The 27,877-nt window shown below is 41.0% G+C and overlaps 1 protein-coding gene and 1 long non-coding RNA gene across 2 annotated transcripts; one reads left to right on the forward strand and one right to left on the reverse strand.

Moving 5' to 3' along the window:
* The first annotated feature begins 4,506 nt into the window (after positions 1–4,506).
* Positions 4,507–9,686, forward strand: LOC308305143. The gene is made up of 3 exons (XR_013963090.1): positions 4,507–4,588; positions 6,518–6,740; positions 7,792–9,686. It is a non-coding gene; the product is annotated as an uncharacterized lncRNA (long non-coding RNA).
* Positions 9,687–12,803: 3,117 nt separating this feature from the next.
* On the reverse strand, positions 12,804–21,243 carry LOC308304812 (uncharacterized protein; the record flags this gene model as incomplete). Its single annotated transcript, XM_080749441.1, has 4 exons — positions 12,804–14,698; positions 15,750–15,972; positions 17,918–18,019; positions 21,238–21,243. The coding sequence occupies 4 exons, from the start codon at positions 21,241–21,243 to the stop codon at positions 14,574–14,576; spliced, it is 456 nt and encodes a 151-aa protein (XP_080605567.1). The 3' UTR covers positions 12,804–14,573.
* Positions 21,244–27,877: the final 6,634 nt, after the last annotated feature.

The raw sequence follows: 27,877 nt of genomic DNA on the forward strand, positions 1-27,877 counted from the left end.
CTTAACATATTGTTTCAATCTAAACAATATTTTCTCTTTGTCTTAAACTATACATTCCATTTTCTTTTGTCAGCTGGAAAATGACAAGTGCTGAGAGAACGAGAAAGTACAGGGAGAAACTAAACAATGACCCAGCAAGGAGAGAGGAGCCAAAGGGGCGAGACTGCATTTTCTACAAAGAGCAGGAGGTTGTCTGTGGCATAGCAGAACCGCAACAAGGCAGCCGGTTTGCTACCCTCACCAAATACGACTGGCTGATGTACAATACAGTCTAAATGTATAATCTAATCTGATCTAATACTTTTGTACTTTGACTCACTGGACTGGACAGTGGACAGTGTTAAGGTAGGACCCGAGACAAAACTAGCGAGAATAGCTGATCTACAAGCTCTCAACACGTTGTGCTGCGAGAGCTTGTAGATCAGCTATTTTCAGAGTTGCGCAACCCAGCACTCTTTAGCTAGTGGAGATGTGGTGTAATGTCATGATTCCTAATTACATTTGTTCAACACAAAATGCTGTGTTCAAGTTCAGGAGACTTCGGAAAAAAGCAATTTACCTGAATGCTGAGTTCTGTTTCCACTAATTGGTGTTAATAAAATGTTGCCTTCAATGCCTTGGCTCCAAGTGTGGCTATGCGCCTTATTGTCCCTTTAGGATCCTTCTGCCGTGGGCCGGCAGAAGACTTAGGTGTGCGTAGCATTCCTGTGCACATCCTCATCATCCATCTACTACTACAATTCTTTCTTATCCCATGTTAAAGCCCTACAATAATATCCTGTTCAGAAATATTAAGGCCATGTTATCCTGGGTAATTGTTTAATCAATCAGTAAAGTTCAGTACTCACTAATAGGTAGGTTAAAACACAGTTTGCTTTGACACATGAAGATATGATCATACGGTGTGACACTAAATCATTTGGTGTGACATTCCAAATAGTGAGAAATCATACCTTTATTAATGATTAAACCAAAAAAATGTTTATGGATTACATAGAGAATATTATCAGGAAGAGTCACAAATATTTGTGTAATTTTAGAGAAAGTTTTGACAGAATACATTTAAAATATGTTGTAAGATCATGAACATGGGCCTCACACAGAGTGTCGATTATGAAAAAAATATACAGATATAATTAATTTTCAAAAAACTATAGTGGATCACTGGTTAGTTATGATAAAGGACTTTGATAAAGTGAGTAACTTAAGAAAGATGTACTCCATTTTCATTTTATGAACAATTATTTTCATGTCACACCATATGACGATTTTAGGCACAAGTACAACAAACTGCTGAATAAAGTCTGATTCCAATAAAATATCTAAAAACAAAATGTATTTCCATAAGGTTGAGAGTGAGTAGAACAAAAGTAAATAACTTTTATGCCTGCAATTTAAAGTTTTTTTAAAAACACATTTTTTGGGGCGTCACGTCACTGACCCATATATAGAAGAGCCGTCTTGATGCTGGAATAACTGTCAGCTTATATGAAATTTGCTGTTTTATTATTTATTTTGTCTCCACCTTACCAGACGTGTGTGTGTGTGTGTGTGTGTGTGTGTGTGTGTGTGTGTGTGTGTGTGTGTGTGTGTGTGTGTGTGTGTGTGTGTGTGTGTGTGTGTGTGTGTGTGTGTGTGTGTGTGTGTGTGTGTGTGTGTGCGTGCGCGCGTGTGTGTGCGTGTCCACACTGCATAATGTGTACTTTAAGTAAACTTTGAATAATATTTTACTTTTACTCAACTACATCTTGAAATCCGGACTTACTTGTAAGTAACAGAGTATTTCTGCATTGCAGTATTGATACCTTTACTAGTAAAAAAAAAATAGTACTTTTTCCACCATTGTAAAATGTGCAGGCTTGGACTGGTGGAGGCCTGTGCTCCAAGGAGCTCACACACTTTTCTAGTTGTTGTTGTTGTTGTTTTGTTTTCAACTCTCAGCATTAGCAAAGAATTGCAGCAGAAGTGAGAACAGGCAGAATCTGCAAAGTGTATAGAACTGAACTGCCATTATGACCCATGGAATTGAATTGTACAGTATTGAACCACTCTATATTGATTTGTATCGTCCAGAGGTCATTTGAGGAAAGACAATAGGAAAGACTAAGGGATTTCCTCAAGGCCATGGTTGGCGTGCCCCCTCAGTTTGGCCTTATGCCCCTCAAACCCTTGTAATCCCTGCAGCATTAGCAGCAGCCTTGATGTTCCGCCCGCGCTGTCATAGCTGATTAAACCAAGTCCTTATTGGGCAATGTCCTTTAGTTTGAAACACTGCACACATAACCAGTGGTGGCTTTGATTTTGAGCCTGTTATGAACCACTGTAAATATGGATATGAAATGGATATAATATATCGTCGTTGTCGGGTGGAAACCTTGTATGTCCAAGACCGTTCGTTTTGTATTTATCATTTTAAAAATGAACTAAACTAGTGAAAATAGCAAATCTACAAGAACACAACGCCTCGCACCGCTTGTAGATCAGATGTTTTCACTAGTTTTGTGCGACAGCCTTGTATGATGAAGCAGGGCGATAGGGAGATACGAGGTTATATATATACATATATACAGTATATAATTGGTCTGGTGCACATGTAGGTAGTGGTGTGTGGTGGTGAAAAATGTTTTCATGGTGAAACCTTCCATGATCTGCCCGAGCCGCTCGATGATAGCTCAGCCGGTGTAGCAGCAAAGCATTGAGTGTGTGCCAACTTTTAAAGCCATATTTTTGTTCCAGGAAATGATTCGCAGCTGCCAAAGCCAATTGGGTTCATCATATCTCTGCTTTCAGATTGAAGCCGTCGGTGCTTGTCCGCATTAATGAAATGTAAATGATGGGGCGGATGCTGCGGAACACATTGTGATCTGTGATGATCAGTGATGTAAAGCACATTTACTCAAGTACCTGTTCTTCAGCACTATTTTTTTTTCTTTTTTTTTACTTGCCTGGAGTATTTCCAATTTTCAGTGACCTATTTTTACTTCTATTCCACTACATCTGAGGCAGATATAATACTTTTTTTGAACAATATATTTATTAGATTTTCTTTTTTCACAGAAATTTTTGTTACAATTTTTACATAACTTTTTTTATATACATAAGACAAAAACAAAACATACAATGACATGACAAAATACAAAACTACAAAAAGAAAAACAACAACAACAACAGCACTACTCCCCCCCCACGATTGCCTACGATGGCTACGATTGCCATCTAAAGTTTGTGTATGCGACCTGACGGTCGCTTATCTCCCGATTTAGGGAGTCTTACTGGTTTGAAAAGGCTTTGGTGACGAGCCAGATTCTGGGTGTCCAGAATCTGCTGGGCCCCCTGGAAGTTCCCAGCATTAGTTCATTTATAATGAGATGAGACTTTAGATTAAACAATGTCAAATTAGATTAGATTATTGTGGTACCGGATATGAAGGCTACAGTATGCTGGGCTTGAACTAATAAGAATGAGATATTTCAATGTTAAGATAATGGTTCATCACATAAAATATCACAACATTAGATCATGTGATGAACTCTGTACCAGTGGTTGTCAAAGTGGGGTCTGGAGACCCCCAGGTGTCCTTGAAGGTGTTCCAGGGGGTCCCCAGCAAAAAAAGATATATTAAAACATTTATTCTTTGGAACACAATCAGTTTAGCCAATGTAACCCGAATTTCTAATTGTAGTTTGCTTGTAGATATATACAGTAAGTATATACTGTAGCTACTTTTTAATAAACCCAAATCTTTTCTTCCGCAGGGGCCCCTGGCACAGAACATTTTCAGATGGGGGTCCGTCAGCCAAACACACATCAGTTTGGGGGTCCTTGACATGAACATGTTTGAGAACCACTGCTCTATACTGTAAGTGGCGGCTGGGCCCACCTGAGCTCCCAGGGTTCCCAGCAACTTGGACACCTCGGCCTGGCCTCCTGAAATCTCCTTCTGAACCGACACCAGCTGAGCAACCAGCTCTCTTAAAATCTCGTAAAAATAGTACGAATTGACGTTTTTACTTTCGTACATAGAATACTAAAAAGGCCAATTATTCGTACAATTCATACGAAAACGTCCCCCAGTCAAATCTACGGCAGGAGGCACGTTCCGAGGCGAGCCGAAGAAGCACGGAAAAACCCGAGCGGCGCCATCTTGGTTTGAGCCGCTGCTTATAATAAAAATATAAATAATAATAATGGAATTGCATTTTTATAGCGCTTTTCCAAGTGCCTTATAGGGCTTTTCCAAGTGCTCAAAGCACTTTATTATTGTGCTGTAATAGATGTTGACAGAATGTCTTTACACAACCTGATTCACGCTGATATCGCTTTTGTTGTTGTTGTTTTTTTATTATATATATTTAACAAGGAAGTCCCGCCTACTGCAGTGCATCCGGTTTACTCCCGTTGCACTTCCTTTCACTTTCACCCATAGAGTATGCTTACACCACCGTCCCACTTGCAAAAGACGTGCTGTTTCCGTGATCCGCTCTAGACCGGATGGTCTAGAGCACACACACACCCACACACACACAGACTGGCTGGAGGCTCGCGACACGGATTATGTTTTCTTTCTTCAATTGAAAAGTCCATTCAGGTAAGATAATAAATACGTTACATCATATGCACCACCACCACCACTAATGTTAGAATGTGTAGGTACTGTAGCAAAGGGTGTATGCCTGTCTGGTTTGTTGAGAGGGACATATATTCATAACTCTAAAGTAAGCTAAACAAGCTAAGCTAAGCTAGGCTAATTTAGGCTAATTTAGACAAGGCGGTCTGGGGTCTTATACGTTTTCAGGCCAGGGACCCCCTAGCTTATAGAGAGAGGTGAAGCAGGGACCCCTTACCTGAGAGAGAGGGACCCTTAGCTGAGAGATTAAGCAGGCTGCTTTGTCTCTCTCTCTCAGCTAAGGGGTTTGAAGATTGATTGAAGACTTTATTAGAAGTTTGCATAGGAAAAGGTACAGTTTCATGACGGTACAGTTCACTGGTACAAGGTCTACTAAAAAGAGATCCATGAAAAGACTAAGCTTATTTCCACTGGAAACCATTGAAGTATCTCATATAACATTGAATGACAGACAAATAGAACACAGTACTATGCAGTAGATATGTAAAGAAAAATAAAAAAAATAAAACAGTAAGTCTAAACAAACAGTATATACAAAGAAGGGGCAGGGTAGGGTTGGGCTAGGTTAGTTTTTTTTACCAGTTGCGAACGGCTGCTGCCTGTAAGTGCTGAAGCAGGGACCCCTTAGCTGAGAGAGGGATGAAGCAAGCAGGGACCCCCTTAGCATGCTTTGAATGCTTTGTTGTCAGTATTAAAGTGATTGGTAAAGCCACTGTTCTTTACTTCAACAGGGGGTCCGGAGGTCCCTAGAGTTACTACAGGGGGGTCTTCCAAATCTTTGAGTGATAGACACTTTTGTTTATTAACCACTTGAACCCTAGCGTCCATATTCTGAGAACTCTAGTCAAAAATATCAGATCTCCTATTTATTATCTCCTAGAGCTTTGGGGAAAGAGCAGACTAAGTACAGAGTGAATGGTCAAGTTTATTAATATTGACAGTTCAAGTGGTTAAATATCTGAAAACACAAATTGACATGAAAATACACTGATGGTTGTGCTGTCAAACAATGAAACTATATGGAATCTATGAACAGGTTGTGGAGGTCCCTGCTTCAATCTCTCTCAACTAAGGGGTCCTTGGCCTGAAAACGTTGATTAATCGGTCAATTATTTAAGCAATTAATCAGATTGTGGCATTTGTTTAGGTATTACCTCATACATTCTGATTAAAGAATAGCTACACATTTGTCAGGCTAAAGGGTAACAGTATTCTTTTCAATTAGGTCATTTAAAAATAAATATTCAAGTCATATTTTTAGCAGGGTTCCCACGGTCATGAAATTACTGGAAATATTTTGAAATATTTTGAAAAATATTGCCTGGAAGGTCCTGGAGAAATAACTATGCGTTCTTTGGTTATTGATTTTGTACCTCTGAAATGACAAATTAAACCTGGGCCAAAAAAACTTCAAATATTAGAGGCAGAATTGTGAAAATAGCCGATCTACATGCTCTCAACATGCGAGGCGTTGTGAGCATGTAGATCTGCTATTTTCACAATAGAACAGTGTTATACAAAATTGCTCAACTCTTAGTGCTCGTCACAGTGCTGGGGTCCCCAGTAAAAATATGATTATTTGGGGGGTCACGGCCTGAAAAGGTTGAGAACCACTGGCATACACTACCTGTCTTTGGGCATTGCGCATAGGAGTAAGCAACATGTTATTGAGCTGAATTATTGTTATATAGTCCTGGATATTGGGTTAAATATTGGAAAAGTAATTGGAAAAGATTTGTGGGAACCCTGAGTAATACGTGTGTGTGTGTGTGTGTGTGTGTGTGTGTGTGTGTGTGTGTGTGTGTGTGTGTGTGTGTGTGTGTGTGTGTGTGTGTGTGTGTGTGTGTGTGTGTGTGTGTGTGTGTGTGTGTGTGTGTCTATTACTACCAGCGGGGCATCCTGGCCAAGGTGGAAGGGCAGCGACTGGCCTACCAGTTCAAAGAAATTCCCAAGAACATCCGCTTCATCGACGAGGAAGACTGGAGGTGGAGATGGAGGCGGACGGCGGGCAGTCGGACCTCCAACACCTCCACCAGCAGCAGGAAGCCACGGCCCCCCAGCCCCAGCAGACCAGCTACGTCACCGTCGTCCCAGCCAACCCCACCAGCATCAGGTAGGCCTGTCACAATTATTACCAGGGTTCCCACGGTCATGAAATTCCTGGAAATACTTTGAAATTAGAAACATATTTTTCCAGTACTGGAAAAGTTTTGGAATTGATCAAGGGTCCTGGAAGGTCCTGGAAAAAATATCTATGCATTGTCTTTGGTTATTGATTTTGTTAATACCTCTGAAATGACAAATTAAACATGCCAATTTGTCAAATATTAGAGGCAGAAATTGTGAAAATAGCCGATCTTGCGAGGCGTTGTGAGCATGTAGATCAGCTATTTTCACAATAGAACCGTTTTATACAAAATTCCTCAACTCTTAGTGCTCGTCAGGGTGCCGGGTTCCCAGTTAAAACATGATTATTTCGGGGGTCACGGCCTGAAAAGGTTGAGAACCACTGGCATACACTACCTGTCTTTGGGCATTGCGCATAGGATGCAGCGACCTGTTATTGAGCTGAATTATTGCTATATAGTCCTGGAAATTGGGTTAAATATTCTGGAAAAGTTTTGGAAATGAATTGATAAAAAGGTGTGGGAACCCTGTTCTAGTTCTTTAGCACAGTATTAATAGAAATTCCAGCGATTATTTGCCGATTCAATTACGATTATTAAACTAGTAAGACGCCTCAGGGCGACAATTCTTGGCCATCTGGCCAGTGATGTATATCGGACCAGTTACCCATATACTATGGAGATCCATGTACTGTATATAGTACATCCCTTGTATGCCCATACATGGAGATCCCTGTCTGAACCAGCCGCACATATATGGGCTGTCTTCCTCCACATATGGGCAATTCCATTCTGTTAGATATGGGCTTAATCAGGGATCTCCATATATGGGCATAAAAGATTCTGGGGAATACCCATATATGGACTTTTACATAGGTGATGTCACCGGATGTATCAAGGGAACCAACCCATATGTAAAATGTGTACACACACGTCTACACGGAGACAAGCTGTGACATTTCTCATGGTAAACTGCGACCTTCAGTCGCAATGAGTTGGGGCACTCCAAATTTACACAAACTCTGTTTTTCTCCACAGATGAAGGTCAACGTTGCGGCTGTCTGACTGAAGCCTTGTGGATTGCCACGTCTGATCTCCGCAGCATGGACCTTTCTACAGCAGGAGCAGCATTATCACTGCCTGTCCCCCGTTTAGACACCTAACATGTGCTATTCACCACATTGGAACACTTGTGGACTGAACTCTTTACATTCGGATTTGGTGGAAAGATTTGTGGACTGCCTGAGGACAATGAAACAAAATGGACGTCCACACAAGCTGCTCACCACCTTCTACCGGAATGGAGAGCACTCAGCAGCCTCGGTGTCTTTTTTCGCCTTGATGGATTGGTGTCAGGCATAATCGCCTATAACATTTTCGCCAGGTCTTTTCGCGTGGCACTTTCGCCGTGGAGGAGAGCCTTTTCACCAGGCTTGTCTGGTCGATTCAGCACAGTTGAAGAGCCATTTCGCCTACCCTCATGCAGTCTCTCAGAATATCCATGTTTGCCTCACCTGTCTGCTGTCGGTGACCATTACACTATCCTATGCACTCCATAGAAATCAAATTAATACAGATTAGAGCTATTGGAATCAGGTGCCGCTCTGGATGCATTTATTTTAACAAGCGCATGTCATCTCTGGTCGAATCCCCGCACCAATTGACAAATATTAGAGGCAGAAATTGTGAAAATAGCTGATCTACATGCTCACCCCAGTTTAAAATATGCACTGCACCTGCATAGGGCCATAACCATATGGCTAATTAATTCTTTGGACGCACCTGACCTGATTCCAATAACTATATGTATTGATGTGATTACTATGGAGTGTATTATGTGCATAGTCGTGTAATGGTCACAGTCACTATAATATTTAAGGGATGCCAGGACAGACTGACAGCATAATTGAGCATAGAGATACAGATTAGAGCTTTGGAATCAGTGTCCAAATAATTAATTAATTGATACGTGCACTGCTGCGCAAGGTCATGAGTCATGATTTCCTCCTGATATACATCAAACATTTGATTTGGAAGAGAGCCTACTACTGCTGCTTTATGGTGAAGAAGGTTTGTGAAATATATAGGATATGCAGCAAAATTGTTCTGGTGGGAGGCGTGCAGATCCCCCGCAAGCATAAACTTTCTGTCTGGTTCTGGTGCGCTCTCCTCTGCTCTGTGCCAGAGAGAGAGAGAGAGAGAGAGAGAGCGGCACCTGATTCCAATAGCTCTAATCTGTATCAATTTGATTTCTATGGAGTGCATATGATAGTGTAATGGTCACCCCAGCAGACAGGTGAGGCAAACATGGACATTCTGAGGGACTGCATGAGGGTAGGCGAAATGGCTCTTCAACTGTGGTGAATCGACCAGACAGGCTGTTACGCTGTTGTTGCATCAAGGGCAGACGTTGTTTTGAAAATGGTGCATTATCTTGTGGATGAATACATGGAAAATATATGGAAAGATACAATATCACGATATATTTCCAATCTGTATCACAATACACAATCTCATCACGATTCTTTCTCATGTTGGTTTTTATGTTTATCTTTCAAGTTACTCAACAGTCAACCACCTACAAGATAACAAAAAATAAAAGGAAAAAGGACGTTCCAGGGACGTTTGAGAACTACTGATTTAGACAAAATTGCAAATTCTCTATTAACAATTCAACAGGCTCCCTCATTGTATCACAATATACTGTATACAATATCTCTGAAGAGGCGTATCAACAATATTTATCACCATATCGCCCACCCCTACTGTTAAAGCCAAATTGACATTATTGTGTTTATTTATATTTGATTGAAATGCATGGCCTGGCCTTGTCAATTGTCTTTGTAAGCTTCAGGTGGTTGTTATGGCAATCAAATTGTTCCTGTCATCTGTCAATCACTGTTGGTTTTCGACCGTGTTTATCGTGTTATGCTGTGCAGGTGCTTTTGTTTTAAGATCTTTTGCATATTACTGTTTTTTGAATCAATAAATGGATTGTCATATCCAACTTAATATCTACTCTCTGTACTTATTAACCACACACTACATGCGTGTATGTTTTATTGGTAAGCCGTGAGTCAGATGATAAACCTTTGTGCTGTATACAGTAAGTCTGCATTACAGTAACGGTATTAGTGTGCTATTACATAGTAATAATGCAGTGATACAACTAAGCAGTTAACATAAGCGCTGTAGAGCAAGGGTCTTCCACAGGGGATCCGGGACCCCTAGGGGGTCTTCAGAATTACTACAAGGGATCCTCCAAATCTTTGAGTAATAGAAACATTTCTTTCTTCTTTTTTATATGAACCACTGTTATGCTGAGAACTTTAGCCAAAAATAGCAGATCTACAAACTCACAACGTCTCGTGCTGCGAGGCCGTGTGAGCTTGTAGATCGGCTATATTCGGCAAGGAGGTTTGGTGTCGTGGAGAAAAAGAGCAGACTAAGTACAGAGTGAAAGGCCAAGTTTATTAAGTATTGACGGTTCAAGTGGTTACAGTAAATACTCTGATGATTGTGCTGTCAAACAATGGAACTATGGAATCTCTGAAAAGGTTATAGGGGTCCCTGCTTCATTTCTCTCTCAACTAAAGGGTCCTTGGCCTGAACACGTTGAAGACCTCTGCTGTAGAGCTCTGTAGACCCTGATATTAGATAGGTGATTGTGGAGGGTTTAGCTAATAACACTGTAGAGCTCTGTAGACCCTGATGCTAGATAGGAGGGTGTGGACTGTGGAGTCTATGGTTATCATTCACTAGATTATCATTCACCATCGTCGGCAGGTTAGCATTCACCAGCCTCGGACTAATGCGACGTCGGACTAATGACATCAAAAACGCTATGTGCCCCATCTATCTGTATAAGAAATCGCACCTGTGTGAAGTGAGTGGTGCAAACATGACATACCGTACTTCTAGGTCATGACACACTTCGAGGTCTGTCATATACTATGACATAACTGTGACATCATTCAATATAAAAGGAGTATCCATTTGATAATTTGTAGTTATATATCCTGGTTATTTAAATGTTAATAACGCAATAATGTACTGGAAGCACAAAAGAAGACTCTTTGCTTTGCAGCACAGTCACAGAGCAAAGGACCAGGTAGGTCATCTTTAATATTCTTATGTGGAGATAACCCTACCCATCAAGCGGAATTAGACTACTCACATTTCCAGATGTTCTGAGTAGGGACACAGGACTGATTGTGAATGAACTTGGTGTGTGTGACAATGAGCAACAGGTCTGGAGTGCTTGCAATAAGCTACATCCCATATGGCAGTTAGACATCTCAAGAGCTGTAAGCACCTGTTCAAAACCTGTGTGGACAGTATCTCTAACCCTAACCCTAACCCTAACCCTAGCTGTAAACATGGACAATGAATAAAGAGTTCTCATGCATGTCCAGAACCTTTCATGGAGAAACCATCCCACTAAAGCTCAGATTTATAGAGGCATCCCTCCCATCTCACAGTTGTGATGGCACAAAGAAGACTCTGCTTTGCAGGACACTGTCACAGAGCAAAGGACCAGGTCATCTCAGATGTTCTTCTGTGGAGACTAACCTACCCATCAAGGGGAACTAAACTAAACCACTCACATTTCCAGATGTTCTGATAGGGACACAGGCTGTGAATGAACTTGGTAAGGCAATGAACAACATGCCTGTAGTGCTTGAAATATCTCATATTCATTCACAATCAACGAGCGAGGGAGAGGACAAAGGGAACAGACAAAGAGATGGCCAAGAAAGATAGCCAAGCCAAGAGAGAAATCAGAGACAAAGTAAGTACCTCTCACTTCACACGGGTGCGATTTCTTAATTGACACTTGGCTTTGGCAATGTAAACATATGTTTTCTTATGCCAATAAAGCAAACATCAATACTGTATATTGAACAAATCTGGCCTACCCCTTAAACCCTACCCAGCTACTCCCTCTTCCATAATTGGGCTGATCAAAGCTTTAAAGCCCTTATAAAGAATTAAAATGGACAGCATTGAAGACATGTGTGACAGTGTCCTATATTGTGGGTGACATAATGACAGACAGCTAAACTATAATATAATATCTTCCTCATAGTTATGTTTTACATTGTTGTAAAACTGTATGTATTACAGTGGAAGATAATAACACAGAGATAAAAGAGTGCCATATTGGACCAGTATGCTATAATTAAAACATCAGTATTCTATCAAAATAGTATAAATATAAAGCCATTATCAATAATTCTCTTTTTGTGCTTTGTGCAGCAATGTTTCTGTGTGTTTGAGGAGGAGTGTTACAGTGTTATTAGCTAAACCCTCCACAATCACCTATCTAATATCAGGGTCTACAGAGCTCTACAGCAGAGGTCTTCAACGTGTTCAGGCCAAGGACCCTTTAGTTGAGAGAGAAATGAAGCAGGGACCCCTATAACCTTTTCAGAGATTCCATAGTTCCATTGTTTGACAGCACAATCATCAGAGTATTTACTGTAACCACTTGAACCGTCAATACTTAATAAACTTGGCCTTTCACTCTGTACTTAGTCTGCTCTTTTTCTCCACGACACCAAACCTCCTTGCCGAATATAGCCGATCTACAAGCTCACACGGCCTCGCAGCACGAGACGTTGTGAGTTTGTAGATCTGCTATTTTTGGCTAAAGTTCTCAGCATAACAGTGGTTCATATAAAAAAGAAGAAAGAAATGTTTCTATTACTCAAAGATTTGGAGGATCCCTTGTAGTAATTCTGAAGACCCCCTAGGGGTCCCGGATCCCCTGTGGAAGACCCTTGCTCTACAGCGCTTATGTTAACTGCTTAGTTGTATCACTGCATTATTACTATGTAATAGCACACTAATACCGTTACTGTAATGCAGACTTACTGTATACAGCACAAAGGTTTATCATCTGACTCACGGCTTACCAATAAAACATACACGCATGTAGTGTGTGGTTAATAAGTACAGAGAGTAGATATTAAGTTGGATATGACAATCCATTTATTGATTCAAAAAACAGTAATATGCAAAAGATCTTAAAACAAAAGCACCTGCACAGCATAACACGATAAACACGGTCGAAAACCAACAGTGATTGACAGATGACAGGAACAATTTGATTGCCATAACAACCACCTGAAGCTTACAAAGACAATTGACAAGGCCAGGCCATGCATTTCAATCAAATATAAATAAACACAATAATGTCAATTTGGCTTTAACAGTAGGGGTGGGCGATATGGTGATAAATATTGTTGATACGCCTCTTCAGAGATATTGTATACAGTATATTGTGATACAATGAGGGAGCCTGTTGAATTGTTAATAGAGAATTTGCAATTTTGTCTAAATCAGTAGTTCTCAAACGTCCCTGGAACGTCCTTTTTCCTTTTATTTTTTGTTATCTTGTAGGTGGTTGACTGTTGAGTAACTTGAAAGATAAACATAAAAACCAACATGAGAAAGAATCGTGATGAGATTGTGTATTGTGATACAGATTGGAAATATATCGTGATATTGTATCTTTCCATATATTTTCCATGTATTCATCCACAAGATAATGCACCATTTTCAAAACAACGTCTGCCCTTGATGCAACAACAGCGTAACAGCCTGTCTGGTCGATTCACCACAGTTGAAGAGCCATTTCGCCTACCCTCATGCAGTCCCTCAGAATGTCCATGTTTGCCTCACCTGTCTGCTGGGGTGACCATTACACTATCATATGCACTCCATAGAAATCAAATTGATACAGATTAGAGCTATTGGAATCAGGTGCCGCTCTCTCTCTCTCTCTCTCTCTCTCTGGCACAGAGCAGAGGAGAGCGCACCAGAACCAGACAGAAAGTTTATGCTTGCGGGGGATCTGCACGCCTCCCACCAGAACAATTTTGCTGCATATCCTATATATTTCACAAACCTTCTTCACCATAAAGCAGCAGTAGTAGGCTCTCTTCCAAATCAAATGTTTGATGTATATCAGGAGGAAATCATGACTCATGACCTTGCGCAGCAGTGCACGTATCAATTAATTAATTATTTGGACACTGATTCCAAAGCTCTAATCTGTATCTCTATGCTCAATTATGCTGTCAGTCTGTCCTGGCATCCCTTAAATATTATAGTGACTGTGACCATTACACGACTATGCACATAATACACTCCATAGTAATCACATCAATACATATAGTTATTGGAATCAGGTCAGGTGCGTCCAAAGAATTAATTAGCCATATGGTTATGGCCCTATGCAGGTGCAGTGCATATTTTAAACTGGGGTGAGCATGTAGATCAGCTATTTTCACAATTTCTGCCTCTAATATTTGTCAATTGGTGCGGGGATTCGACCAGAGATGACATGCGCTTGTTAAAATAAATGCATCCAGAGCGGCACCTGATTCCAATAGCTCTAATCTGTATTAATTTGATTTCTATGGAGTGCATAGGATAGTGTAATGGTCACCGACAGCAGACAGGTGAGGCAAACATGGATATTCTGAGAGACTGCATGAGGGTAGGCGAAATGGCTCTTCAACTGTGCTGAATCGACCAGACAAGCCTGGTGAAAAGGCTCTCCTCCACGGCGAAAGTGCCACGCGAAAAGACCTGGCGAAAATGTTATAGGCGATTATGCCTGACACCAATCCATCAAGGCGAAAAAAGACACCGAGGCTGCTGAGTGCTCTCCATTCCGGTAGAAGGTGGTGAGCAGCTTGTGTGGACGTCCATTTTGTTTCATTGTCCTCAGGCAGTCCACAAATCTTTCCACCAAATCCGAATGTAAAGAGTTCAGTCCACAAGTGTTCCAATGTGGTGAATAGCACATGTTAGGTGTCTAAACGGGGGACAGGCAGTGATAATGCTGCTCCTGCTGTAGAAAGGTCCATGCTGCGGAGATCAGACGTGGCAATCCACAAGGCTTCAGTCAGACAGCCGCAACGTTGACCTTCATCTGTGGAGAAAAACAGAGTTTGTGTAAATTTGGAGTGCCCCAACTCATTGCGACTGAAGGTCGCAGTTTACCATGAGAAATGTCACAGCTTGTCTCCGTGTAGACGTGTGTGTACACATTTTACATATGGGTTGGTTCCCTTGATACATCCGGTGACATCACCTATGTAAAAGTCCATATATGGGTATTCCCCAGAATCTTTTATGCCCATATATGGAGATCCCTGATTAAGCCCATATCTAACAGAATGGAATTGCCCATATGTGGAGGAAGACAGCCCATATATGTGCGGCTGGTTCAGACAGGGATCTCCATGTATGGGCATACAAGGGATGTACTATATACAGTACATGGATCTCCATAGTATATGGGTAACTGGTCCGATATACATCACTGGCCAGATGGCCAAGAATTGTCGCCCTGAGGCGTCTTACTAGTTTAATAATCGTAATTGAATCGGCAAATAATCGCTGGAATTTCTATTAATACTGTGCTAAAGAACTAGAACAGGGTTCCCACACCTTTTTATCAATTCATTTCCAAAACTTTTCCAGAATATTTAACCCAATTTCCAGGACTATATAGCAATAATTCAGCTCAATAACAGGTCGCTGCATCCTATGCGCAATGCCCAAAGACAGGTAGTGTATGCCAGTGGTTCTCAACCTTTTCAGGCCGTGACCCCCGAAATAATCATGTTTTAACTGGGAACCCGGCACCCTGACGAGCACTAAGAGTTGAGGAATTTTGTATAAAACGGTTCTATTGTGAAAATAGCTGATCTACATGCTCACAACGCCTCGCAAGATCGGCTATTTTCACAATTTCTGCCTCTAATATTTGACAAATTGGCATGTTTAATTTGTCATTTCAGAGGTATTAACAAAATCAATAACCAAAGACAATGCATAGATATTTTTTCCAGGACCTTCCAGGACCCTTGATCAATTCCAAAACTTTTCCAGTACTGGAAAAATATGTTTCTAATTTCAAAGTATTTCCAGGAATTTCATGACCGTGGGAACCCTGGTAATAATTGTGACAGGCCTACCTGATGCTGGTGGGGTTGGCTGGGACGACGGTGACGTAGCTGGTCTGCTGGGGCTGGGGGGCCGTGGCTTCCTGCTGCTGGTGGAGGTGTTGGAGGTCCGACTGCCCGCCGTCCGCCTCCATCTCCACCTCCAGTCTTCCTCGTCGATGAAGCGGATGTTCTTGGGAATTTCTTTGAACTGGTAGGCCAGTCGCTGCCCTTCCACCTTGGCCAGGATGCCCCGCTGGTAGTAATAGACACACACACACACACACACACACACACACACACACACACACACACACACACACACACACACACACACACACACACACACACACACACACACACACACACACACACACACACACACACACACACACACACACACACGTATTACTCAGGGTTCCCACAAATCTTTTCCAATTACTTTTCCAATATTTAACCCAATATCCAGGACTATATAACAATAATTCAGCTCAATAACATGTTGCTTACTCCTATGCGCAATGCCCAAAGACAGGTAGTGTATGCCAGTGGTTCTCAACCTTTTCAGGCCGTGACCCCCCAAATAATCATATTTTTACTGGGGACCCCAGCACTGTGACGAGCACTAAGAGTTGAGCAATTTTGTATAACACTGTTCTATTGTGAAAATAGCAGATCTACATGCTCACAACGCCTCGCATGTTGAGAGCATGTAGATCGGCTATTTTCACAATTCTGCCTCTAATATTTGAAGTTTTTTTGGCCCAGGTTTAATTTGTCATTTCAGAGGTACAAAATCAATAACCAAAGAACGCATAGTTATTTCTCCAGGACCTTCCAGGCAATATTTTTCAAAATATTTCAAAATATTTCCAGTAATTTCATGACCGTGGGAACCCTGCTAAAAATATGACTTGAATATTTATTTTTAAATGACCTAATTGAAAAGAATACTGTTACCCTTTAGCCTGACAAATGTGTAGCTATTCTTTAATCAGAATGTATGAGGTAATACCTAAACAAATGCCACAATCTGATTAATTGCTTAAATAATTGACCGATTAATCAACGTTTTCAGGCCAAGGACCCCTTAGTTGAGAGAGATTGAAGCAGGGACCTCCACAACCTGTTCATAGATTCCATATAGTTTCATTGTTTGACAGCACAACCATCAGTGTATTTTCATGTCAATTTGTGTTTTCAGATATTTAACCACTTGAACTGTCAATATTAATAAACTTGACCATTCACTCTGTACTTAGTCTGCTCTTTCCCCAAAGCTCTAGGAGATAATAAATAGGAGATCTGATATTTTTGACTAGAGTTCTCAGAATATGGACGCTAGGGTTCAAGTGGTTAATAAACAAAAGTGTCTATCACTCAAAGATTTGGAAGACCCCCCTGTAGTAACTCTAGGGACCTCCGGACCCCCTGTTGAAGTAAAGAACAGTGGCTTTACCAATCACTTTAATACTGACAACAAAGCATTCAAAGCATGCTAAGGGGGTCCCTGCTTGCTTCATCCCTCTCTCAGCTAAGGGGTCCCTGCTTCAGCACTTACAGGCAGCAGCCGTTCGCAACTGGTAAAAAAAACTAACCTAGCCCAACCCTACCCTGCCCCTTCTTTGTATATACTGTTTGTTTAGACTTACTGTTTTATTTTTTTTATTTTTCTTTACATATCTACTGCATAGTACTGTGTTCTATTTGTCTGTCATTCAATGTTATATGAGATACTTCAATGGTTTCCAGTGGAAATAAGCTTAGTCTTTTCATGGATCTCTTTTTAGTAGACCTTGTACCAGTGAACTGTACCGTCATGAAACTGTACCTTTTCCTATGCAAACTTCTAATAAAGTCTTCAATCAATCTTCAAACCCCTTAGCTGAGAGAGAGAGACAAAGCAGCCTGCTTAATCTCTCAGCTAAGGGTCCCTCTCTCTCAGGTAAGGGGTCCCTGCTTCACCTCTCTCTATAAGCTAGGGGGTCCCTGGCCTGAAAACGTATAAGACCCCAGACCGCCTTGTCTAAATTAGCCTAAATTAGCCTAGCTTAGCTTAGCTTGTTTAGCTTACTTTAGAGTTATGAATATATGTCCCTCTCAACAAACCAGACAGGCATACACCCTTTGCTACAGTACCTACACATTCTAACATTAGTGGTGGTGGTGGTGCATATGATGTAACGTATTTATTATCTTACCTGAATGGACTTTTCAATTGAAGAAAGAAAACATAATCCGTGTCGCGAGCCTCCAGCCAGTCTGTGTGTGTGTGTGTGTGTGTGTGCTCTAGACCATCCGGTCTAGAGCGGATCACGGAAACAGCACGTCTTTTGCAAGTGGGACGGTGGTGTAAGCATACTCTATGGGTGAAAGTGAAAGGAAGTGCAACGGGAGTAAACCGGATGCACTGCAGTAGGCGGGACTTCCTTGTTAAATATATATAATAAAAAAACAACAACAACAAAAGCGATATCAGCGTGAATCAGGTTGTGTAAAGACATTCTGTCAACATCTATTACAGCACAATAATAAAGTGCTTTGAGCACTTGGAAAAGCCCTATAAGGCACTTGGAAAAGCGCTATAAAAATGCAATTCCATTATTATTATTTATATTTTTATTATAAGCAGCGGCTCAAACCAAGATGGCGCCGCTCGGGTTTTTCCGTGCTTCTTCGGCTCGCCTCGGAACGTGCCTCCTGCCGTAGATTTGACTGGGGGACGTTTTCGTATGAATTGTACGAATAATTGGCCTTTTTAGTATTCTATGTACGAAAGTAAAAACGTCAATTCGTACTATTTTTACGAGATTTTAAGAGAGCTGGTTGAGCTGAGAGAGGAGAGCCAGAACCTCCTCCCTCCACTGGACAGCTTGGCCTTGGTTGCTGTCCAACGCTGACAGCAGGGGCTGCAGGTCAAGCAGGTACAAGTTGCAGTAGACTGGCCAGACTGGTCGGGACTCATCATTGTGGCAGCTAAATATGTATTGAAGAAATACAAACAAGTACATAATTAATTAGCATGCATCCCCGGAGAAAAAACTAATCATCATTCTTTCCATTGGTTACAATTCTCAGACCTGCTTTCTCAGATCAGAATATAATTTCTCAAAACAACCTCAATCATCATAGTCACATCATAAGAGCTATTTTTCATTCTTTGGAAAAAATTGCAAATGCTTTGGCGCATTGGTACAGTTTGCGCAAGATGACCAATTGCTATTCTTGTTGATCAAAATGTATTGTACTGGCTTGTGGTTCTCTGTTGAATATACTCTCATGATCTCCCTGAATGAGTTGTTTTTCATTTGTTGTATACTTTCGTTGTAATGTGTTGTTTGTCATTTCTGTAGTAAGGTTTTACTTTATACTTTGTTGCACTTTGTAGTTGCATTCATTTATTTTTGTTGCGATCGTCAGGTCGCAGTTACTATCAAAACCTCCACCAGCTGTCTGTCATTCTGTCTGTCTGTCACGTCACACTTTTCCCCTACTCATATCTCCGCCACCGTTGCCCCTATCCATGCCAAACTTTGCACACACACTCCTTGGCTGCCAAACCACCACCCCCACCCCTCATTTCTCACATACAAAGCGGTACACAGTATGTCTAGAGTCCTGGCATTAACATGGATCTGTCCCATTTAGCGCCACCAACACATTTTTGGACACTGCTCCTACGGATTTTGCCCTAAAATCCCGCAAAGCGCTGTATACATGTGACCTGACGGTCGCTTATCTCCCGATTAGGGAGTCTTTCTGGTGTTTATTGTTTTGTTTCCCATTTTATTTAGTAAAATTTGTCTCTGTCTTGGACCCACTCCCAGTCCCAATTCAATGTGTACAGACTCACAGTCCTTGGGCTCTCCCACCGTCAACACCAATTCAATTCCACTCCCACCCAGGGGTCTTTCATGCCGTCCATAATTATGCAGACTTTTCCTGAGGGAATAACTCATAACTATATGCAAATTGCTCAATGTCAACTAAATGCATTGCTTTCTCACTGTTCTCAAAGATAGTGGGTCACTGTGGTATTTAGAGGTTACCATAGGTTAGATTGGAAAAAGGGGAAAAGAAAACAGCCTTCATGGAAGTGTGCGTGCGTGCGTGCGTGCGTGCGTGCGTGCGTGCGTGCGTGCGTGCGTGCGTGCGCACTTTGATCATAACACTAGGCTTTTTTAGATCCACCTCTCCTTATCTCTACCCACTTTCTTTGTTTGAGTCCATCTGCTTCTATCTCCTCTCCAATGTATCTTTGTCATCATCTTGTCCTGTCTAAAATATTTCTTGTGGTTTCAGTCTAAAAGCCAACATCCTTTGACAATGTGAAACAGGACTGTGAGTCAGGACCACTTCACTCCCCAAGGCGTTTATCCAAAGCCCTATATAAATACATCATTTACCATTTTGCCATTTAGTTACTGCAACCTCCCGACCCAACTTTATCTAATTTTAATAGCATGCATTACGTTCTTCTAATTGTTAGATGTAGGCCTATTATTAGAATCTAATACATCGTTTTGGCCCATAACTGTATTTAATCATGCAGATTAGTAGTAGTTAATTGGCATCCCAAGCAGTCTGTGAGCTGACTGTGTGACGTCATGAGATTGCAGGAGAATAATCACCTGATGAGATTCACCTGGGGGATTTAGTGAGACACTGACTGACAGAAACTGTGGAACACAGGGAACCAGGGCAGGAATTTTAGTGATAATATCTATAAAATGTATGTTTTATTTTATTTTATTTTATGGCCTTTGTGCCCTGCTATTTGGCCTGTTTGCTCACAAAATCATTGACAACACGCCAACAGGTTAGTATGTTGTGAATTTTTGTTACCTTGGATTATCTACCGAGTATTATTCCAGTCAAACATGCAGACACCACCAGCACTGTCTGTACAACGGCAACATGGTGCATTCTCATCAGCTGCTAAACGTGAGTAAATAAACATGTCTTCTTATTGGAGGGCTGGTTAGGTAAAGACATGTATAATGCCAATATTAAAACTATTATATTAAGCCTAAAACGGTTCTGTTATGCCGCCGTGCATTAACCGTGTGAAATATCTCTTGTGAAAACAATTAAACAAAATACTTTAGACAGTAAACAATCAGAATGTTGTTGAAAACTAAGAGAGGAGGTCAAAACACTCTCGTGTTCCCAAAACAACAGATATCACACAAAAATAATGTGGCCTTGGCCCACAGTCACACACACTCACACAAGAGTGGGGGAGAGGGAGTGACACACACACACACACGTGCACGCACGCACGCACGCACGCGCACACACACTCATGCTCACAGAGATGGGAGTCAGAGAGGGGGGGGGGGGGGGGGTTACTGAAGCAGCACCCACACGCACACTTCTGCTCGCACACACATACAGTAGGCTACAGTAAACTCATTCTCACAGAGAAGTCATCAAATAAATGACAATTTATACTCAGACACAGCCAGAAGCCTCTGGTAGGTTTTAAAACGTAACATTACAACATTCCTGACTCCCCCACCTGCATCGCGACTGCAGCAAGGGAGTGAGGGACAGATAGAGTAAACAGGAATTATCAATACTGTAAACACTACCATAGTCATATGGAAGGCTCTAAAATCTTAATGTTACAATAGTTTAAATTAATTTAGACATCATAATTTGAGTTAGTTATTCTTAGTCTTAAATCTTAACTTTAATTTCTAAAAGAACTTTTAAAGCTTCTTAAAAATATTATTCATTACAGAAAACAGAACTGGTCAGTAACATAGTCAAAGATAAAATGTTGTTTCTCACTTTCTAATGGCCGGGCCAAGCCATGAAAGTGGGAGACCTAAATAAACACAGTATTATCGGTACAGTGAACATAACTGACACATACTGACCATTCATATGGTCCAGACAAACAAGCTATAACCACAAACTGACTAAGGAGCACGGTTTTAATCAGACTGGCTATAAGCTCACGCCCTAGGTTATAAGCCCAACATATAATGACCATTCAACAGGATGAGCTGCAAATTCACTTGTGGGTCCAGACAAAAGACAACGACTGTACCGAAAAAGTTAAAAGTCTGAAAATATTTGTCTCTGCTTCCTCATGGCAAAGAGAGGGAGAGAAACCAAAGAAATAGATAAAAATAGATTAGGGAGTTACGTACCACCCTTAAACTTTGTAAGATGAAACAAAGAGTTTTACGACCATTCTATATCTATAGCAGATAAGGGTTAATTTACGACGCGTGTCAAACCAAAACATTATTAGGAGCTTTCCAACTCCTCCGACGGAGGGAGAACACATAATTCAAAATCATCTCAATTATCATTACATTAACATCGTTAATTCAAAATTCAAAGACACGACACGTTACGGGGACTAAGTAAATATGTACTTATCTTAATAACTTAGGAATTTGACAGGCGCAGAGATCGAGGCGCAGACAGGGACCGGGGGAGTATCCAACCTCTTGTGTCCGATGGTCCAACACGGTCCGCTGCTCCCGGATGTCCACGCAGGTTCCACATTAATCCAAAACTCAGATAACACTGTTGTCCAATAAAAACCTTTGTCTGAAAATACAGCAATGTAGAGATTTTCCTGGCTGGTACTTTTTCATACGTGTTGCAACATTGTTCCACCGGGGGAGAGAGTGAACCATGGCTAAACAGCCTGAACACTCCGTCCCTCAGTCGGCCAATGTTGACAAACTGTATGCGGCTTCGAAGGACCATTATTGTTAAATAAATTAATTAAGTTAAATAAGTATGGATATATATAAATCCATAACCAAAATAAGAGACAGAGACCAAAGGACGTATATCTTAGATTGCTGTATTTTAAGAGAGACAGACAAGGAAGACAGACAGTGAGCATACCATCCTAGTGGCAGCTTTCTAAATCTCTCTCTCCTCCAAGATGGAGGAGAACAGTATATAAAGAGTACAGTTTATGACAGTAAGAATCGTGGGACTCATTCATTTGTTCCCAGATCATAACAAGGAAGTAACAGGAAGAAAGGGACACGTAGTTGGTAATTTTCCACTAGTGACATACAGTATATCATGATTTCGTAGCCAGGGCAACCAAAGCTACTATGACCTGTAATCTATTTAGCCTGAACCTACAGTATCCGACCAAAATGTGGTCTCTATACTGTAAGTTCAGTTCATAATATATATTATATGAGCCTCATACACAAATCATGAATTATGTATCATAATTCTTATTTTATCAATCTGGTCATCAAATTATTGGTTGAGAATGAGAACCACTGGTCTATATCAAGGCTATTTCTGCCGCCGCGCAGACCCGTTTTAAAACGTCACGCGATGGGCGTGCACGCGTCAGTGCGTGCCCACTACACTTCCAAATTTAGCACTACAACACTGGTTCCCAGATTGGTCTAACACTCGGCTAACTTTACCTTACTATGTTGTCATGGTGTGTTCCTGTCTTGCTGTCCTGTTTTAATGCCACCTTGTATTGTGAGTTTGTTAATAAATCATCATTGATCAACTTGAGCTCCTGCCTGCGCAGTTCTGCACTTGGGTCCAACTCTTGTCTCATATCATGACAGTAGCTTCATAAATATTGTAAGGACCGGGGGATTCCTGCTCACATTGCCTTGAAACATCTGGAGAACAGGAACTCTTATGTCAGACTACTCTTCATAGATTATAGCTCTGCCTTTAACACGATTGTACCATCTAAGCTTGTGTTGAAAGTCAGGGGTCTTGGTCTTGGCAGTAGTATCTGCAACTGGCTGTTTGACTTTTTGACAGGCAGGCCACAATCTGTACGAATAGGGAACAAGCATTCATCTAAGATATTGACCAGGACTGGAGCGCCCCAGGGCTGCTGCCTCAGTCCCTTGTTGTATAGTCTGTTCACCTATGATTGTGTTGCCAGGTGTGGCAATAATTCTATTCTCAAATTTGCAGATGACACCACGGTTATAGGACTAATATCCAACGATGATGAGAGGGCCTATAGGAGGGAAATTGAAGAGCTAACCCTATGGTGCCAGAATAACAATCTCTCTCTAAATGTTAGTAAAACAAAAGAGATCATCGTTGACTTTAGGAAGTCTAAAGTCAATCACAGTCCCTTAACCATAAATGGTTCACCTGTAGACATAGTGGACAGTTTCAAATTCCTGGGTGTTCACATAACAAACTCACTCACATGGTCTCAAAACAGCGAAGGTATCCTTATGAAAGCGCAGCAGCGATTGTACTTTCTGAGGCGCCTCAGGAGATTTGGCCTGAGCACCAAGGCTCTTGTTAATTTCTATCGCTGTACCATAGAAAGTGTTTTGACAGGATGCATCACAGTGTGGTTTGGTAACGTGACTGTTCAAGACAGTACACAGTTACAGAGAATTGTGAAGAGAGCTGCCAAAATCATTGGCACAGAATTACCACAGCTACACACAATCTATAACACACGCTGTAAGAAAAAGACAGAGAACATCTTAAAGGACAGCTGTCACCCCGCCCATTCCCTGTTCTATCTCCTCCCATCCAAAAAACGCTACCAGAGCATCAAATCTCACACCACCCGTTTCAGTAATAGTTTTTATGCTCAAGCAATCAGGATGCTTAACGAAGAGATGGAAGCGAGACGTAGGTAGTCATGTACAATATACGCAGTTTTTAAACTGTACACTGTTACACTGTATGGTTGTTTTGTTGTTTTTGGGTTGTCCTGGGTGACCTGTTGTTGTCTTGTTTTTTTGTGTGTAATAAGGCTGAGAGTGCTCTTGGCACAAGCATTTCATTGTATGTCTATACCTGTATGGATATGCATTTGACTAATAAACCTGAACCTGAACCTGAAGAGGGAGAGACTAAAAAACACACATTACATCAATAATAGGAATCCTTTCTCAGCCACTTGGGATGCTACAAAATTACCTTTATAAACTTAAGCGAATTTTTCCAGAAGTGAAACATGCCTTTTCTAAACATGAAGTTTCAAGAATTTTGGCCACAAGATTCAATGGCTGTTTGGTTTGGTGCCACCAAGGGTAGTTTTATATCTGTGATATAGCATATTAGAACTTGAATGTCAGTATTGACTTTGTGTCACTGAATGACAGTTGAAGACAGCCGTGTGCACTCACCCTGTCCTGAAGAGTTGAGGTCATTCAATTGAAAAGTGCAATACATAATAGTTTGGGAATGACATTATTATTATCAGCATTATATGTATGTGTGTATGAAGCATGTATGTATGGATAGATATGGTGCATTTATATAGCGCCTTTATCCAAGGCGCTTTACAGAGATGCATTACATTCACCCACACACTCATACACCAATGGCAGAGGAAACCATGCAAGGCACTAGGGGTTCAGAGTCTTTCTCAAGGACTCTTCGACACTGGGGGAGCCTGGGATCGAAATGGGAACCCTTCGGGAACCCTGTGTTCTAAGTCGGCAACTCTGCCCGTGTGTGTGTGTGTGTGTGTGTGTGTGTGTGTGTGTGTGTGTGTGTGTGTGTGTGTGTGTGTGTGTGTGTGTGTGTGTGTGTGTGTGTGTGTGTGTGTGTGTGTGTGTGTGTGTGTGTGTGTGTGTGTGTGTGTGTAATTTTCTTCTTCAAAAATAGCAACAATAACAGATCTACACGTTCACAACACATCACATTGTGATGCATTGTGAGCGTGTAGATCTGCTAACGTATACATTTTTAAGGCTTGTGAAGTTGTGACAGGTCTTTGTTGACTTATCCTAGGCCTTTAAAATAAAATAAAAACTTTATTAGGGGAAAATATTAGATGGGATACAGTAGTTTGCCAGGAAACGGGAGATGGGGAGTGACACGCAGCAAAGGTCGTCAGGAGCGGAGTTCATACCCGTGTCAGGTGCCCGGACGGCTACCCTAGCTGTCCGGGCCGAGTATGTCCTTGTTTTGAGTACCGGTATCTGTACTTGAGTAGAAAAAATAGCAAAAAAGAAATGTATTAAAAATAAATAAATAAAGCTTTTTGTGGACACGGCCCCAAGACCCTTATTGTTTAGTTTAGGGAATTAGGTTTAGTGACTTCATTTTCATATTTATAGAAGGGTTAGGTAGTGTGTTTATCACAGAAGCAGATTTAATTATTATTTTGGCCATGGTTCACCCTGGCGTCAAGCTTCTTGTAAATAATTTGTCACTGTGTGTAGCAATTCATTGCACATGTCTTGCATGTCTCAGTCACTTGATTTGTGTCGCGCTATATATCCAGCAGGGATTAGAATGGTAACTTGCTTTATGACCGTGGTAGTTTGTGTTTTTGTTTATTATTCTCACCTCGGTTCACCCTGCCTGACTGACGCCAAGCTTCACGTAGTGTAAATTGAATTGTGCAATAAATTGCACATTTCTTGCAGTTGTTATTAGTCTCAGTCACTTGATTTGTAGCATCAGTAGCAGAAGTAGCCGTTAACCATTGCTTCACAAAAGAGGGTTGCATATCCTATGCAACAACAACAGATACAAAAGTGGACGATAGACTACTGTGCCGCCGACAATTTGTGTCCATAATATGTCTGTCAGTCTATCTCTCAATTTCCCTTAGTATTCCCCCAGTATTCTCTGCCTGGACTGACCCCACTATGAGCTGAATGGACAGCTGTTTGGGAACTGTCTGTCTGCCTGCAGTGCAGAGCTCTGACATGTCTGTCAGAGAATATACTAATCATACAATATTACTTCAGAATCGGTTTACTTTCATTATTATTTGTCATGTGACCGTAGCCCCATGTGTCATCTGGCAATAATGACTGCAACTAGCCTCGGTACCCAGGCTTTTATTTTCATTTCATTTTCAAAAAGAAAAGACTGCAACTCACACATACAAATAACACTATCTGTCAGTTATGTAAATAAGAGTATTAAATTACTTTGCGTTTTGACTTACAGATGTGCCATTTAAAAACTTCACACGTCCTGCCATTGGCAAGACATAAGATTTCCAGTGGTTTGGCAGAACATTGAGCTTGTAGATTAGCTATTCTTGCCATTTTTATTACCTTCTCTGACTTCGAAGTTTAAATCTACCTATGAGGGTGGATTCTGCTTTTCACTGGAATGGAGTGGTTTCTTGCCATTTGCGGGTTTCTGCAAAAATACGCTCCATTCTCAAAAACATTTTCAGGAAAATAGCAGTAAAGCCTGAAGACTTGAAACAGCATAAACCTGACTTCATTACGGAGTAAGTGACTTTTTCCAGACTTAGTTTTGTTTTGTTTTTGTTGCCAAAGTTACATTGTCTTAATGTTCACCCCCAAAATGACTTTTTTTCCTATTGATTACTCACGCCATGGAGACTTGAGTTCAATGATATGTTTTAGTTTATTGTCGCATTCCTAAGATAAATATTTGATTACAATAAATGTACCCCCATTGATTCATGATGGGGACCCAAATGCATTTGAATAGAACAAATGTTATTTTGGGGGTGAACTATTCCTTTAAATTGGCTTAATAGGTCACACTATTGAGATAGGCCATTATACACTGTACTGGGGTGCCGGGAACAGCGTGATCCTTTTCAATAAGGATATAGGCAAGTTTACGAGAGGTGGCCAGTGTCATGAAGAGCTGATTTTGGCAAAACTATGATTTTCCTCAAACCATTATTGTAGCACGGTGACATTAACACACAATACAGTTCACATTAAAAAAATAACGAATGAAATGCATTCAGTACGTTAAAAAATGAAGACAAGAGCAGTGATCTTCATTGTTCTACTGGCCCTTGGCCAGGTTTTAAATCTAGCCTTGAAATCGACTGATGCACTAAAGGACTTCTGTAGTCTGATCTTATTGGATTTTGGAACAGTTTATCTCCTGGATATGGAGGGAGAGGAAATAGAGAAGTGGATCGATAATGTAATGTTGAAGGTGAAAACCCCATCCCAAGACCATAATGAACACCACTTGAACCTTAGCATCCCTATTCCATTTGCCTCATCCTGTCCTGATGAGCCAGTAGAAGCCATATAGTCAGGGAGCCACGGGCCCAAAATTTGAGGACCTGTGATGAAATGACATACTTTTTATTTTAGTTTTTTCTATTAATTATTTTGCAATGTTTCCAGCAGAGCAGGCCTCTCATTCTGTTTACCTTAATGACCAAATTAATAGAAAAAACAAAAATTAAAAGTTTGTCA

This window comes from Nannobrachium achirus, assembly GCF_963921795.1.
Source record: "Nannobrachium achirus genome assembly, chromosome: 19".
Lineage (NCBI taxonomy): Eukaryota > Metazoa > Chordata > Actinopteri > Myctophiformes > Myctophidae > Nannobrachium > Nannobrachium achirus.